The sequence below is a fragment of the Myiozetetes cayanensis genome, unplaced genomic scaffold, assembly GCF_022539395.1.
Source record: "Myiozetetes cayanensis isolate MyiCay16 unplaced genomic scaffold, myiCay2020 scf5-8, whole genome shotgun sequence".
In the NCBI taxonomy this organism is placed as follows: Eukaryota; Metazoa; Chordata; class Aves; order Passeriformes; family Tyrannidae; genus Myiozetetes; species Myiozetetes cayanensis.
Genome location: NW_026087742.1, coordinates 26,787,106 through 26,803,352, shown reverse-complemented (window position 1 = coordinate 26,803,352; position 16,247 = coordinate 26,787,106). Strand labels below are relative to the sequence as shown.

Below are 16,247 nucleotides of genomic sequence, written 5' to 3'. Positions count from 1 at the left end.
GACAGGAGCAGGCCAAGCAGAGCTTGGGAAAGCACTTGCTCCACGGTTTGTGGCATTGGTCTTGCCTGTGCTCTCCGCTGGCTGCATGCAACAGCAGATCACCCCTGCCTGACCCTGCTCACCTGGGTGCAATGGGTATGGAGGGGTAAAATCAGGAATGTGTGCAGGAAGGAGGAGGATGCTGGCAGAAAACACGGGCTGCCAGGTGTGCAGACAGGCTGTGGCTGCATGGGGGGTGGGTGAAGGGACACCAGCGATGGTTAAAAGGGCACATGCTGGGAGGTCTCTGAGCTGGAGCTGCCACCGCTGCTCCAAAACAAGCTTCTTGGCTGGGATCCCTCTTGTCCACCTGTCCTTCTCTTTTCCCTGGCTGTTCATTTGGTAGTATTACTGCTGGGCATACGGCTCCCTAATGGCTGCTGTTTCAGTGCTGGTTTTTGAAAGATGGGGATCTCTTGTGTCTGTCCATGAGGAAAGCCTTCCTGGCTTCCTCTGCCTTGACAGAGGCACTGTTTGCCACAGCTCATCCTCTCTGCTCAGAGGAAGAGCAAGGGAACAGCTACTTAAGAAGAGGAAGAATGTTAAAAAGGAGGGGACAGAGAAGGAAAGCTCACTTCATTTCCCAATCAAACCCCATCTGGGAGGGACCAGGCATGGGCAGGACAGGGGAGACAGGCAGGTCAGCAAGACACAAGTGATACTGGACACAGCAAGGCAGGAGAAGGAAACAAATTTGATTTAGCCTGCTCCCAGGCCAGGAAAGCAGAAGAGTAATGGAGGGATGGAGGAGATCTGTAACCCTGAAGGAGAGGCAGCAGGGAACATACAATAGGCAGACTTGGTCAAGACTCACAAAGCCAGCCATCTTCAGTGGGACGGGGAAGTCTCTGGAAGTGTGGATTCAGTCATACCTCGGATCCCAGCACACCACCCTGCTGCAGCATGCCCACACCTTCCACAGAGCTCAGCGTAGTGTGGTGCTGGCCATCTCCCCAAATTCAAACCCGCTGCTCGCTCACCCCTTGCTAATGGCTCAGCTGAGATCTCAGAGGCCGCTTAGCACAAGTGACACCCTGGGCTCAGGTCTGCAGTGGAAGTCCTGGAGCAACTGGCCAGGAGCACACGGACAGCAAGGGAGCACAGGTGTCCACATCCATAAATGGATAACAGGTGAGAGGCGATGCCAGTGCTTTTTGCAATACTGACCTGGGGTTGGGGTCAGGGAGGAAGAGACCGTAGGGAAAGACCTAAAGAAGGCTAAAATATGGGGCACAAAACAAGGCACGAGGCTGCTCTGTGAGCAAGGAAGAAAGAAGTCAGTTGCAAGCCAGGCATGATATCTGAGAGGCTGGCTGCCTCCACACAGCCTCCTCTGCCCTCTGGCTCGACATTGTCCAGTGGCAGCTCTCCGTAGGCGGGCTGCTAACAGAGCAGGGGCAAGGGTGCCTTGTGGGGCTCCAGTGAGCACAAGGAGAGGGCTTCGGGAGTGCAGAGGGAAAGTTATGCCCTCCTTAAGGGAGGCATCCCTGGGGAAAGCACTAAATTCTATGCAAAAAAAAGAAAAAAAACTTGAAAGAGGCAGAGGCACGCTGTGCTGTTGCTGGGCTGATGACGGGAATTAGTACCCGGCGGGACTTCAGCTAGCGGTGTTGGAGCGGGACTTTCCCCCGGGACCGTGCCCGCCGGATCCTGCCGGACCCAGCCGCATCCCTTCGCGCCGGGGTGCCCCGAAACCTTCCGGGGAAGCCGAGCCGCCCCCTCCTTCCGCGGGGCTCGGAAAGGGAGGTTCTGCTGTGTCCCCTCCTCTGCTCGCTCCGCCCGGGGCCGGCGGCGGGGAGCGGGGGGCGGCTCTCCGCGCCCGCCGCCGCCGCCGCCGCATCCCGCCGCAGCGGAAGCCGCACCCCCGCCGCCGGGGCCGGCCGGGCGCATCCCCCCCCACACCCCGGAGCTCCCGCCCCGTCCCGCCGCCGCCATGAACCCGCTCTTCGGCCCCAACCTCTTCCTCCTGCCGCAGGAGCAGCAGGGGCTGCCGGGCCCCGAGCTGCCGCCGCCGCCCGCCGCCGAGCCCCTGCCGGGGGAGCCGCCCGCCGGCCCCTTCCCCGCGCCGCCCGCCGCCATGGCCCTCCGCAACGACCTGGGCTCCAACATCAGCGTCCTGAAGACGCTGAACCTGCGGTTCCGCTGCTTCCTGGCCAAGGTCCACGAGCTGGAGCGGCGCAACCGGCAGCTGGAGAAGCAGCTGCAGCAGGCGCTGGAGGAGGGGGCGGGCGGCCGCGGCCGCGGACCCCCGCGCCGGGACCAGGCGGTGCAGACCGGCTTCGTGGGTCCCATCCGCACCCTGGGGCTGGGGCTGGGGCCGGGGCTGGGGCTGGGGCCCGCCCGGGCACTGGGGTCCCCCGGCTGCCGCCCCGGCGCCCCCACCCAGCCCTCTGCCTTCTCGGCCGGCTCTCGCTTCATGCCCGGCACCATCTGGTCCTTCTCGCAAGCCCGGCGGCTCGGCCCGGGGCCCGAGACCACCCTGGTGCAGGGACCGGGGGTCTCCTGGGTCCATCCCGACGGGGTGGGCGTGCAGATCGACACCATCACCCCGGAGATCCGGGCCCTCTACAATGTGCTGGCCAAGGTGAAGAGGGAGCGCGACGAGTACAAGCGCAGGTGAGAAGGGGTGGCGGGAGCGAGGGGTCCCAGCAGCATCCCCCGAGGGACCGAAATCATCGCCGGGGAGGCTGAAGGGCTCTGCCCGCTGGGCGCTGTGCGGGAGAAGCAGGGAGGGAAGGAGACAGCCCTCGCCAGACTTTCCATGAGCGCGGGCTCCAGCCAGCGAGAGATGGGGTTGCAAGGCAAAAATGGGAACCCCTGAAAGTGTTTGTCTATGCCTGGGTCTCCTCACTTTCCTCCTCGTGTGTGAACCCTCTCGGGATGCTCGTTGAACCTTTTTCCATCTTATCAACCCGGCATGAGGGACTAGAAATACCTTTCCAAGAAGGGAAGGAATAACATGACTCCAGGAGATGTGTTTTAAAGGGGAGGGGATCCGGAAACAATGGGGAAGGAGGAGCAGGCAGAAAGTAGGTGAGGAAGGTGGGCACGCAGCAGTGAGCGGGTTTGGGTTGAAAAAGGTTGCTGGGAAGAGGAGCGTTCTCTGGATGTGTCTGAAGGTGTCGGGAAGCCCCTCAGCAGGGTAGCTGGCTCCCCCAGGCCCTTTCCCTCCCCGGTGATCTCAAGCTGGCCTTCGTGGTAGAGAGCTGTGCTGAAGCACCGCACTCCTCGGGGGCTTTCCTCTGGACCCAAAATAGCTGTGGCTTGGCATGTGCCTTGGAGAAGGATGAAGCAGAATGCAAAGCTAATCTCTTGGCCGGTTCTTCTTTCCCGTGCAGGGTGGCTGCTGCTCTCCCATAGCGCCGGCTGTGCTTTTGTTTCAGGCCAGTTTCCGAGGCTGCTCCCAGAGCTGCACGTAGGATGAGATCAGGCAGGGGCTGGCGTCGCAGGGTCAGGGCACGGCGCCGGGTGAGAGCGTCGCTGGCGACTGACACCACCAGACAGAATGATTTTCAGAAGTTATGGTGCTTTAGAACCAGTTAGAAGTAATTGTTTGTGCGCCCAACTACCCACGGGAGCTGTGCTGCTGACCGGTTCTGTACAGCTGTGGGCTCCAGTGCCAAGATCAAGGCTGGGGATCCAAGATGACACCTTGTGCTTTTGGCTTTATAAGGCTTTGGCTGAGCAAACTTGACTGTCAGATGCTCTGAAGGCACCAAGCAAGGCACATGGAAAGAAAGAGTTGGCATCTCTTCTTTCCCAGTGATTACTGTGTGTACCTTAGGCTTTTTATTATTCAACCAGGGGTCTGGCTCCTTCTCCAGGGGTAAGCAGCCCTCCTTGCCTTGCATTTTCAGGTCAGATAGCAGGGGGCTGGAGCCACCTTTTTGGCCTGGAGAGCTTGAGCCACAAAGGGGGTCAGCCAGAGAGGACCAAGTTATTGATACTGCTGAAACTTTGGGATAATGGAGAGCTTTTAGGGGTTGTCCTGCTCTGGAAAGTGGGCTTTGGGGAAGGCTGCAGAGAGGGTGACAGAGGGACTGCTGAGGGTGAGCACAGGGAGCACCACAAGCTGCTATGAGCCAATGTTATTGGTGGGATCTATTTTTGGAGTGTGTTACCAGGAGCTGGGGGAAAGCAGACCCCACCCCCAGACCCTATCCAGCACTGGGAACTTTCTGATGGGTACAGGCGGGTCCCAAACGGGAATGGGATGGGAGGATCCCATTTCCACACCCTTTTCCAGGCTGAGGGCTGACAGCAACATCCCCAGGGAGCTGAGACTTCCCTGCCATGGTGGGCTGTGATCTGCCATGAGGACAGTGCAGCTGGTGTCGTGCCTTTGCCACCTGCCTGGGAGCAGATGGAAGAGACCATATTAACACAGGACTTCCCAGTTTATGACCTGTGGCTTGGGTGCTTGAGCTTGTGCTTTCTTCAGGGCAGCGTTGCTGCCGTGTACCCCACGGCACTTGGAGCAGTGCAGCGGGAGCTTCTCTCTGGATACACAAGGGCCTGGAATTCAAGTCAGGGATCTAGGAGGGGTATGGGGGCTATAGGGAGGGATGAGAATAGATGCAGCAACAGGAGAGAGGCTTGCAGAAGCTGCACTTGGGAGGAGTAGACTGAGACTGGGTGGTCTGGAGAGGGGCAGAGGGTGCCTGTGAATATCATACCGACCTGCTAAGCTCTGGGGATCTGGGAGTCTCATCAGATTTACATTGTCTGCTACATCTGTATTTGCAAGTAGTTTTTATCTTGCATGTTGCAAGGACACAGTGGAGGTGTGGTGTGAGTAGTGTTACAACACGGTGTGTTAGTTACTGAATAGTTTGGGTTGGAAAGGACCTTTAAGGATTACTTAGTCCAACCCCCCTGTCATGGGGTTTCAGTAGATCAGGTTGCTCAAAGCCTTGACCTTGAACATTTCCAATGATGGGGCATCCACAGCTTCTCTGGGAAACCTGCTCCAGTGTCTCGCCACTATCATAAAAAAATTAATCCTTATGTCTAATTTAAACCTACCTTCTTTCAGTTTAAAACCATTGCCCCTTGTCCTGTCATTGAAGGCCCCGGTAAGAAGTCTCTCTCTATCATTTTTATAAGCCCCCCTGTTTATTAAAAGGCCTCAATAATGTCTTTTGTTGTTGATGAAATAGTTGCCCTCCAAGGAGCTGTGCCAGGCTACAGGGCCTTCACCACTAAGGTGAAGCTCGGACCTACTTCAGACATGTCAAGAGCAGCCCAAAGCACCAGTGTGCACTAACCATGGATAGGGTGAGGCACCCCAGTGCCTCTTGCAGTGAACAGGATGTTTGAAGATGGAGGAGTTGTTTATGTTGCTAAGTGAACTTGTTGAGGGGACACACCTGGTGGGGAGGGGGGATGCTGTAGGGACAGCACTGCATCTTTTCATGTCCCTGGTCTTAGGGGAGGGCTGTTCCATAGCTGGTGAGGAGATGGTTGGGTCTGCCTACTGCTGGAACCCTCCTGCCCTTGCTCTCTGCCTTCTGCTGTGTTTCAGCCTTTGGGCAGGGCGTTGCTTTGCAGCAGTGCAGGAAGGACCCACATCTCCCCTTGACATGAGCTGGTGGCCATGGGGTTGTGTGGGGCAGCCTTGCTTCCAGCTGGCAGCGACCTGGCACGGCCGCTGGCCGCGCTGGGCTGCGGGTGCAGCGCTGCAGGCAGGTTATTATTAGGAGTGGTGCATTGCAGGAGGGAGCAGGGAAGGAGCCAGGCAGAAGATGAGAGGGAGAGAGGTTCATAGTGGATGGGTGCACGGATTTGTCTCTTGTGGGGTGAATCGCTGCCTCCTTCTGCCTTTAAGTTGGTGTTTATCTGATCTGAACTCACCTTCCATAGGATTGGTATGAAATGAAGTCTTACCAGGATTTGCAGCTGTGCTTTACTTCCCCAGTGAGTCTGGGATATAGAGAGATTTGGAGGGGGCGGGGACCAAAAAAGAGGAAGTGCCTCACAGAGAAAGATGCTGCAAATTTTTTTCTTGTGGTGGAAGGCATTTTTGTCCCTGGGGAGGGAGGCCTTGTTTGAGCAGCTCCCAAATAAGGGCAATTCTACCTTTTAACTTTCTCCAGTTCTTTTCCCTTCATCTCTCTCTTTCCCCAAAGGGATGGGAACCCCCTTTGATTCCCCTTCTGGAGCTGTGGTATGGATCCAACATCAACATGAAGAGTGCACGCTTTGTCTTTGTTTGAGTAAGGAGCAGCATTGGTAGCTTTAAGAGCTTAGAAATTCATAAGCCAGGGCTCTCCCATGTTGTCAGATTGTCCAGATACCCTGAGATAACAAGTGTGAGGGCTTCTCATATATTTTCTGATTTCCTAGGCGTTAGGATTTATTGTTCAAACTTGGTGTAAGTGAGAAGAGAGATTTTTTTATGTCCTCGTGCAGAGACAAAGGGTCTGTGTTGGTGCTTGCAAGCACTAAATAGAAACCAGAGATCACAGCACCAGGAAGGGTCCGGCTCTGATTGCTTTCCCAGAGTAGTCTTGCTTTCTCGGAAAAATCTGGCACTCCCAGAGGAGCCAGGAGCCGGGTAAGAATGTAGCAGCCCTGCCCCATGCTGCACCGCAGCACATGCCAGCCCACCTGCTCTATGGGATAGTCATTTAGCAAAGAGCAGTGCAGCTTGATGGCCTCCCAATAGACTGTGGACTCGGCCAACACTGCAGCATGACTTGAGAGGACGATCTCATGCAGTGAAATATAATATAATAATTGCTAAGGGATGTGTCTTTGTATAGCAAGGCCGGGTGCCTTGCAGCTCAGCCTCTTGCAAAGCTGCAGAGCCTAATACAGTACCCACCAACCAGCCTGGCATAAACTGGGACACCCTGTCATGCTTCCTTCTAGGATGAAACAATGTTCTTTGATCCAACCTGTTATGCGGCAGTAGAGCCAAGGATGCTTGTGCCCCTGCCCAGGCAGCGTGGCCCGGCACAGGGCAGCCCTCTGCACTGGTACAGGCAGAGAGCAGCTCTTCACATTGATGCATGTCGTGGTCACTCACACCGTGAGGTGGTTTGGTGTCAAGGTTGGATTTCGTGCTTCTGGGCAGCCTGAGCTGCAGCACTGCCGACACACAAAAGCGGTCACAAAAATGTGGACATGGGGGCAACTCTGCAACGTCTGCAAACCCCTTGTTGAGTGTTGGAGCTGAACCTCATGTGACCCAGGGCTGAGGGGCTCAGGGGTGGATGGAGAGGCCAGTGGGCTGTGTCAGGCCGTGGACCAGCCCCAGTGTGGCAGAGTGTGCAGCGCAGCTGCTGTGCAGAGCCTGGGTCAGTGTCCCCAGCTCCCCCTGTCGCAGGGTGGGCAGCCGTGGTGGGGCAGGGTTCGTGGCCAGGGGGCTGATGGGCTTGGCAGCTGCCACTGCCTGAAAATGAGAGGCTATGCATTCCTGGGCACGTCCTCCTTCCCACCCCGGTGCTGTCATCCCCCCCTCTCGGATAGCTTTGGGGTGAGCAGCTGCCGCTCCTCCATCCTCTCTCTTTGGCAGCCAGCGAGGCGAGGCCGATGGGATCTGACCAGCACGTTTGTCTCCCTAGATGGGAAGAGGAGTACACGGTGCGTGTCCAGCTCCAGGACAGGGTGACTGAGCTGCAGGAGGTGAGCATCGCTGTATCCCCCTTCCCCTGCAATGCAGCTGCCCCCCACTGAGGCTGATTTGCTTGTCTCCCTCTGCTTGGGACAGGAAGCCCAGGAGGCTGAAGCTTGCCAGGAGGAGCTGGCCATGAAGGTGGAGCAGCTCAAGGCAGAGCTTGTTGTCTTCAAAGGACTGATGAGCAATGTGAGTCCCTAACCCCTCTCCAACCCCGCAGCTGGTCCTACTCGAGCAGTGGGGCTGTGTAGAAAAGCAGTCCCTTGGTGGGGCACAACTAGCACAGAGGTGGTCTGGCAGGGGAAAGTGGGGATGCAGATGCAGTCCTGCATGAGCAGGGAAGTCGGGGCAGTGATTGCTGTTTGCCTTGTCTAATATTCCTCCTTTTTCCCCTTCCTGTGATGCTGTGGGTTCAGAACATCACAGAGCTGGACACAAAGATCCAAGAGAAGGCCATGAAGGTGGACATGGACATCTGCCGGCGCATCGACATCACTGCCAAGCTGTGCGATGTGGCACAGCAGCGGAACTGCGAGGACATGATCAAGATGTTTCAGGTGAGAAGCGCACAATGCTGCTCCAGGCTTAGCTGCTGGCTCTGGGGAGGAGAGTTCCCAAAGGAGGTAGAAGAGACAACACCAGCCCCCTGCCAGGGGAGACGCTTGGTCACCCTCACTCCTTGCAGTCCCTTGCTTTCTGTCTCTCTCGGGAGGACCAGGCTAAAGGGCACAGAGAGGAGGTGGAAAGCTCCAGATGTTGCTTTGGGCACCAAGAGTCCCTTCAGCCTCTTGCTGACTTGTTGTGTTGGGCCTGGGGACCCCACAGTGGTAGGGAAACAGCTGCAGGAGGGAGACAAGTTGCTCGAGCGTCTGTCTCTAATTCCATCTCTCTCCTTCCCCTTCCCTTCTCCGTCATCTTCTCTCTGTCTCTTCTCTGTCTCTGTCTCTTTTCTCTTTCTTGATGTTGCTGCCTTTCTGTCTCGCTCTTTGTCCCTACAGAAGCAACTGGTTAGTTTCATTCAGCTGGGAAATTTTACAAATTTTAAATTTACTATAAATAAGGTTGGACTGTATATATTGACATATTTCACCTTTTCAAGACTCTCTTTTTTCCTGTTTCTGTCACTGTGTTTCTCTGTCTCTGGACTAGGGTGGTGGGTGATTTGAGTTTTTCTGCAGTAAAATCACGTTGTTTTTTTCTCATCAGATTCATAGATTCCATTTTTAGTTGCTTAGTTTTGATTTTAAAAAATGCTAAAATCATGTTTTATCCATTACATCCATCTTTAACCTGATCATAATGAGCCCATCTCTCTCTCTCTTCTCTTCCTTCCTTTCTGTCTTTCTCTCTTTCCCTGCCTTTCTGTCCCTCCACCATTCCTTTCCCCTCCATCTCCTCCCAACTACCCGCTCCTGACCTCGGACCCGGCTTCGTTTCTGTAGTCTCTGCACTTGTCTCCCGTTAAGGTCCCAGCCTCGGTGGGGCGGAAGCGGGAGCGCAAGCAGGTCAGCGACGAAGACACCTCACTGTCAGAGAGCGATGCCTCCCGAAAACCTGAAGAGGAAGAGGAGGATGAGACCACGGCCATGAGTATCAATGAGGAAATGCAGAGGATGCTGAACCAGCTGTGAGTGCGGCTGCTGCGCTCCTCTGCCGACAGTGTCGCGCCAGGCTCCGGCGCCAGGCTCCCTGCTGGTGCCCGGGATGGGGAGGGCAGGGGTGGTCTGCAGCTCCCCTTCCCAGCTGAGGGCAAGATGGGAGGTGCTGCTGTGCAGTAGGTACACCCTGTGCTCTGTGGCACGGTGGGACTGACCCCCTCAGGAGTCCTGAGCCCACCCGTGCTGTGGGTGGGAGCTGGTCCAGCTCTCCCCCTCTTACCCCCTTGCCACAGTTTGGGAGTCCCTGCCTGAATTTTCTGGGGCTCCTGGCCATATAGCCAGCCCCTTCCCCATCAAGTGTTGGGTTTGGGCACATTTGAGTTCATTCTGGCCAGACCTCTTAAGAGCTGCAGTCCTGCAAGTTCATGAACAGGAGCAAGGCTTTCGGCACCGACGCAGCCCCTGCCTGCCATGGTGTTCCTGCTGGTTTCTGATGTGCTGTTCCCTTGTCCCCAGGAGGGAGTATGACTTTGAAGATGACTGTGACAGCCTCACATGGGAGGAGACAGAAGAAACGCTGCTCCTCTGGGAGGACTTCTCTGGATACGCCATTGCAGCCGCCGAGGTGCAGGGGGAGGTAATGGTGGTGTCAGGTCCCCTTGGGGATCCAGCCTTGGGTTGGGACACCTGGTCCTGCCTGAGCCTGAGAAGATGCTCCCTCAAAAACCAGACTTCAGCTCGTCTATGCCTTTGCAGGCTTGTACAGCTTTCCTACCCTTTCTACACGAATACATGAACACATTGCCACATCCTTGTTGAGGTCTCCTTGTTAGAGACACACCAGGGACCTGTAGCCTGAAGGATGTGCTGAGAGCATGGTCCACACACACAGGGGAGCCACAGTCCTCCCAGAAGAGAAGATCTCCTCTGACTGGGTTGGTCTGTGGTGATCCCTTGCTCACGTTCTCCAACCTGTCTGCCCAGTGTGCAGCAAAACTGCCCAAACAGAGGTCTCAGTGTCTGGCTAAAGCCCTTGTTATCCCTCATCTTTGGCCCCCAGCAATCCCCTGGGGATGTTTAATGCTTGGGAATGGTCTGTGCTCTCCAAAGCTTCTGTGCATTGCTGGGCTTGTTGTGGCTTGATGTGCTCACTGCCCAGTGTGGCGAGTCCTGGGTCTCCTAACTCCATGTTGGCAGAACTGACTCATGCCTTATGTGTGCTACGCTGTATATGTTTCTTCCTCTTTTTCCACTGTTGCCAGTTCTTTCTCTGATTTCTTTCTCTCTTGCCTTTGATTCCTCACGTTGGACACCTCCCTGCCTCTAAACATGCCGCCTGCTCTCCTCAGCAGCAGGACGACAGCCTGGAGAAGGTGATCAAGGACACAGAGTCACTGTTCAAGAGCCGTGAGAAGGAGTACCAGGAAACCATCGACCAAATAGAGGTGGGAGAAGGAGGAAGTGGGAAGGGCATGGCACACAAGGGTGTGAAATAGGGGAGGGAGACCTAGTGCTGGAGCAGTCCATTGGTAATGGGGGCAGCAGCCCCTGGTCTGGCTGTGCTCACTGCCCTGCACCGCACTGTGCCCTGGGCTCATCTCTGCACCGTTTCCATTGGGCAGCTGGAACTGGCCACAGCCAAGAACGACATGAACCGGCACCTTCACGAGTACATGGAAATGTGCAGCATGAAGCGAGGCTTGGATGTGCAGATGGAGACTTGCCGGCGGCTCATCACCCAGTCTGGGGACAGGTGAGCTCAGCAGGAGGGATGGGATACCCATGCTCTGGAGCCAGGGTGGTGGTGAGTGGGAGCTGAAGGACTCCTGCCCTGCCCTCATGTGGCATGGAGTAAGGGCAGTTCCAGAGGCTGTTGGACTCCTGGTGAGCAGCTTCCACTCAGGTCATGGTGCCACCTCTGCAGAAGGTGGGCTGCACACAGAAGCCTGTTTTGACAGGTGAAACCAGACAACCCTGATGGAGAGAGGTGCTGCCATTGTTGCAGGGACATTGTATAAGTCCCCAAAGGCCTGTGGAGCCAGGGTGGCTCCAGGCTGGGGACCTCTGTGGTGGGCTTTCACAGACCCCAAGCCTTACATGCCATGTCAGGGTCCTGCTCTGGACAGGCCCCTCAAGCATCTCCCCCAGCTCTGCTTCATGCTCTTGACCTTTTGGTTGGTGTCCTTTGGAACACCCTCCCCAGCCCCCAGGGATTCCCGCGGACTCACACATGCCCCAAGGGAGCAAGAGGGGCACTTCAGCTTCTCTTGTCCCTCCTCTCGTGCCCCCTGCCCACACCAAATGGGGTCCTTTCCCTCCTCCTGGGTAATGCTGTGACCGCTGCCCTTTGCTCTACTCTGCAGAAAGTCTCCCGCCTTCACCCCAAGCTCCAACAGTGAGTCAGCCCCGAATGAGGAGAGCGAGGAATCGGACCGTGATCCACCCAGCGATGCTTCTATCAGATAATGAGGGGAGGCCCTGCTCCCTTGGACCCCCTTCCTGGCATGGGGGTGCCTGAGTCACGCCTGGGAGAGACTGTCAGGGACGTGGAACCACTGGTAAACGTCTGTCACCCAGGCTCACTCCTGTTTTGGGGTGCTTGGCAGATCCCACACACCCCCCTCACCGGATACCTTGCAAATGGGAATAGCTAGATAGACCTGAGGGCCCTTGCCCGGGCTGCTCTGCCTTCAGCCCCTTCTCTATTCCCTTTCCCTGCTTTGGTTAAACCGTGATTCGGGCAGGGAGGCTCCAAACCTGCCATGGTGGCGTTCTCCAGGACCTGTTCCCAGGCCCCCCAGACCCACCTCCTCTGGCCTCCGTCCTGGTACACTTGACCTGCCCCCTGCCCTCCCTGCGCTACACGGAGCTGAATGAGAGCCGTACCTCCCTGCAAACTGGACCTGACACTGGTGCCAACTGGACCGAGCCCAGGGCTCTCTCTGTCCTTGCTGCTGGCCGGGTGCCTGGCTGGTCCTCCTGCCGTGCCGGGCACCCTGAGCCCTCCCACCCCTCCTCGGGGCTGGGGGCCGAGTCCCGCTCACTGTGCACTTTGCTTTGCCGCCCGTCGGCGACGCGCTCACGTCTGTGTTACGGGGGCGAGGTCATTAAATGGGACAATTTCCTTTTCTACAGCTTCGCCGGGTGTGGGCTCTCCCTGTGCTGTCGCGGGCGATGGGTGGCTTGAGGCAGGGGGGGTCCTCCACCAGACCCCCCAACCCCACATCATTGGGTCCCCCCATGGGGCAGTCCCGTCCCTTGGGCATGCCAGGTGGGACTGGCAGATGGGACAGTGGTGAGATCCCTGTTCTGAGAGCTGCTGGTCCTCAGTAGACTGTGTGTAGTATCAGTGTGGTGGGGGCTGCCTTGTTCTTAACCTGGAGCATCATCGATGCTGAGGGACTGGAAATGAAACTGATCCTGGCTTGTGACTTGTGGACCTTCCTCTCCCGTTGCCTGGTCTCCTATGCCATGCCAGGGCATCCCAGAGCACCTTCTCACCTGCCCTCAGTCCCACATCCAACCCTGGTGCAACCGCAGTGGGGGATCCCCTGTCCCACCATCTCTTACAGCATTTGCCTGGCTGGCCTGTGGCACGTGCTCCTCTGGTGACGGGAGGCTGGGGCCTGGCAGGGTGTCAGGAGGGGATGAGCAGCCTGCTGAGAGGCAATGTGATCCAAAGAGGCAGTGACTTCTGGAGAAGCAGTGTGATCCACCGAGCAGTGGATTCAGGCTGCACAGTCAAAGCAGGTGAAACTCTGGAGAAAAAATGCTTCTCACTAAACATACTGAAGGGAAAAGAAAGCACACGGCAGTAGAGTTTTTTGGATCATCTCTGAGATTAGGTAAGGTAGATAAAATGGGAGCTGAGCAAGGCAAGAGTTTCTCTCTGTAGGTTCATCTTGGGTGGCCAACATTGCCACGTGCTTTAGCTGGAACGCTGTGGCATCCACGCACCCCAGCACCGAGTGTCGGCATTTGGGCAGGGTGAGGTCCTCTGCCTGTGCCTGTAAGATGTGTTAAGGCATGTGTTGGCGTTTCAGTGTGGGCTGACCTGGCTGGTTAGAGCTGGCAGGGAGGCAAGTCCCTGCAAATGGCAGGAGAAGTCAGCGGCTGAGGAAACCTCCAGGCCAGGGTGGAGCTGGGGCACAGCTGCTGCTGGTGCTGGGAGATGGCAGTTCTGCAGCCAATGGTCTGCTGTGGCTGGGCCCCAACTCACCAGTGCCACCTTCACTTCTTGAAGGGAAGTCGTGAGAGTGTTTCACAGGAGCAGCAGGGTGCTGGGAAGCAACAGAGGTGTGTGTTCCCTTGTCCTGGCTGCCTGTGGCTGTGTGGATAGATGGGAGGTGTGTTCCTCAGTGCCTGCCATGGCCCTCACCTCCATGCTGCCTTGTCCAAATTTCTTTCCCTCTTCCCTTTTTATTTTTCTTCCTAAAAGAGCTAAAGCCAGAGGATATATTTTAATAGTCTTTTACTTTCAAGTGATGATGCTTCACGCATAGTAGATCAGGAATCACTTTCTATCTTGCCTGGAGGCTCTTCTGGTTCATGCAAATCCTTTCCTGTACGTGTCTTTGCAGCATTTTCTGCTCTTTCTCTGCTGTGGAGAGCTCTGTGAGTGGCTGGCAGCACCTGGTTTCCCCTGTGCATAATCCAGGACGTGCATACCTTTGCCTCAGTACTGCTTAAGGAACCCACAAGACTGAAGAGAGATTTCAAGCTTGAAGCACAGAAGGACTGACATCTCTGCCATGAGCAGTCATTGCCCAGAGGAGCAGCAGGTGCTGCTAGACACCCATGTACCAGGACATGTGGGGACACCAGTCCCACACTGCTTGACAGAACTCCATTTGCAGTGAAACCGAGATCTCTGCCACCCATGTGTGCAAGATGCTGTTCTCTGGTGAGTTGTATCACCAGCAAGAGGCTCTGTTCCCCCACCAGTGACATCTGTAACTACTCAGTGCTGTGTTGCTTAATGCCATCCCTTTTCCAGGACACCTCTTGGCAGTGCCTGCTCAGGAAGCAATATCAATTCCTGTTTCACTTGGTGTCCATGCATTAATGTGGATGTTTAACGTCCAAGTATTGTCCAAGCATGGACTGAATTGGATTCCATGGTAGGATGCATCCAGGCAGTCCCTCTGTCAACATCCAGCTTGGGGCTGTGGCTGCTGACTGGTGACCTCCGTGAACATTTGTCCAAGACCATCCTTTTAGGATTGAGTCTCTGGATTGGCAATGAGGTCTTCCCACTGAATATTTACACAGACTGGTTCATCAGCTTCCCCACCCCTCAGAAGTCCATGTTGGTGGAGACTTATTTGTGCAGTCTGGAAATATGATAGTGGTTACTCTGGCTTCTTCCTCCCCAACATTTGGACTGCTGTGCCTAGGTGAGGACAGGCACAACTTTTATATCAGCTGCAGGAGTGGCACAAAACCCCTCCCTCAAGGCAAATGCTGTCTCTGGGCTGGGACAAATCCACTTTTGAGCATCCTGCCTCCATGAGGCACTGAGGGACATGGTCAGCCTTTGAGCTGGAGTGAGAGATGCAGTTCTCTGCCATGGCTGCTGTACTCCACGCTCCCCATACTGACATCGGCCTCTTGGCAAAGGCCTTCAGCAGGCAGTGCCAGGCATGCTCCAGAAGTGAGCTGTGGCTCCCTGCTGAATGCCTCTCTGATCCTGTGGCATTAGAGTCACCTTCCCAAACCCCTTCCCTGGTGATGTGCCCTAGGACTCATCTGAAAGGTGAACCATGGTCTTTGGACACCCAGTCTTGAAGGCGGCTCTGAGCTAACTTCAGCCTCTTCAGGAACCTCCTTGGAAGAATCCTATGGAAATGAGTCCTTCACAGGAAAGGTTTCCAAGTGAGCTGGTCAGTATTTAAGCATCGCTTCCTCCAGGCTCAAGAACATCCCCATGAGCAAGAAATCGAGTGAAAGTGGCAAGAGAACTGCTGATGAACAAGGAACTCCTGTCAATACTCAAGCACAAGCAGGAGTTATGCAGGAGGTGGAATCAGGAAAAGGCTACTTGGAACAAATACAGGGATGTTGTCAGAGGATGCAGAAATGAGATGAGGAAGGTCAAGGCCCATCTGGAACTAAATTTGGCCAAGGATGTGAAGGACAGTAAGAAAGGTTTCTTCAAATCCATTAACAACAAACGGTAAACTAAGGAAAATGTGCACCTGCTACTAAATGGAGCAGGGACCCTGGTGACAGAGGACACAGAAAAGGCAGAGATACTGAACACCTTCCTTGCATCAGTCTTCGATGACAAGACCAGCCCTCAACAACCTCTGACCCAGGAGACCAGGGAAGAGGAATGTTGGAAGGAAGACTGCCTTGGTCAAGGATCACCTATGCAAATGCTGACATCCACAAGTCCATGGGCCCTGATGGGATGCACTCTCAGGTGCTGAGGGAGCTGGAGGACACCGTAGCAATCATCTTTGTAAGGTTGTGGTAATCAGGGGATGTGTCTGAGGACTGGAAGAAAGCACATGTCTCTCTGGTTTTGAAAGAGGGTAAGAAGAAGCACCCAGGGAACTACTAGCCAGTCAGTCTCACCTCAATCCCTGGAAAGGTGATGGAGCACCTGATTCTGGAGGTTATTTCTAAGCAGTGGAAGACAAGCAGATGAGCAGAAGAGTCAGCATGAATTCACTAAAAGCAAATCATGTGACCAACCCGATTGACTTCTACAACAAGACAACAACCTGGATGGATGAGGGGAGAGCAGTGGATGTTGTCTGCCTGGACTTCAGCAAGATTTTCAACACTGTCTCTCACAACATCCTCATAGACAAGTTCAGGAAGTATGGACTGAATGAGTGGACAGGGGGGTGGATTGAGAACTGGCTGAATGGCAGATCATAATTAGTGACACATGGTCTTGTTAGAGGCCTGTCACTGATAGTATCCCCCAAGGTTCAATACTGGACCCAGTATTGTTTAACCTATTCTTCAATAATTTGGAT

The 16,247-nt window shown here is 55.4% G+C and overlaps 1 protein-coding gene across 4 annotated transcripts; it reads left to right on the top strand.

Moving 5' to 3' along the window:
• Window positions 1–1,938: 1,938 nt before the first annotated feature.
• On the top strand, window positions 1,939–12,392 carry IFFO1 (intermediate filament family orphan 1). 4 transcript variants are annotated; one of them, XM_050331218.1, is made up of 9 exons: window positions 1,939–2,655; window positions 7,608–7,668; window positions 7,754–7,849; window positions 8,077–8,217; window positions 9,103–9,287; window positions 9,775–9,895; window positions 10,611–10,703; window positions 10,881–11,011; window positions 11,622–12,392. In XM_050331218.1, exons 1-9 carry the CDS (start codon window positions 1,973–1,975, stop codon window positions 11,722–11,724), a joined length of 1,614 nt encoding a protein of 537 aa, XP_050187175.1. In that variant the 5' UTR covers window positions 1,939–1,972; the 3' UTR covers window positions 11,725–12,392. The 4 variants fall into 4 exon arrangements, with proteins under 4 accessions (XP_050187175.1, XP_050187174.1, XP_050187177.1 ...); XM_050331217.1 differs by having other exon boundaries at window positions 1,941–2,655; window positions 10,608–10,703; XM_050331220.1 differs by having other exon boundaries at window positions 1,942–2,655; window positions 9,127–9,287.
• Window positions 12,393–16,247: the final 3,855 nt, after the last annotated feature.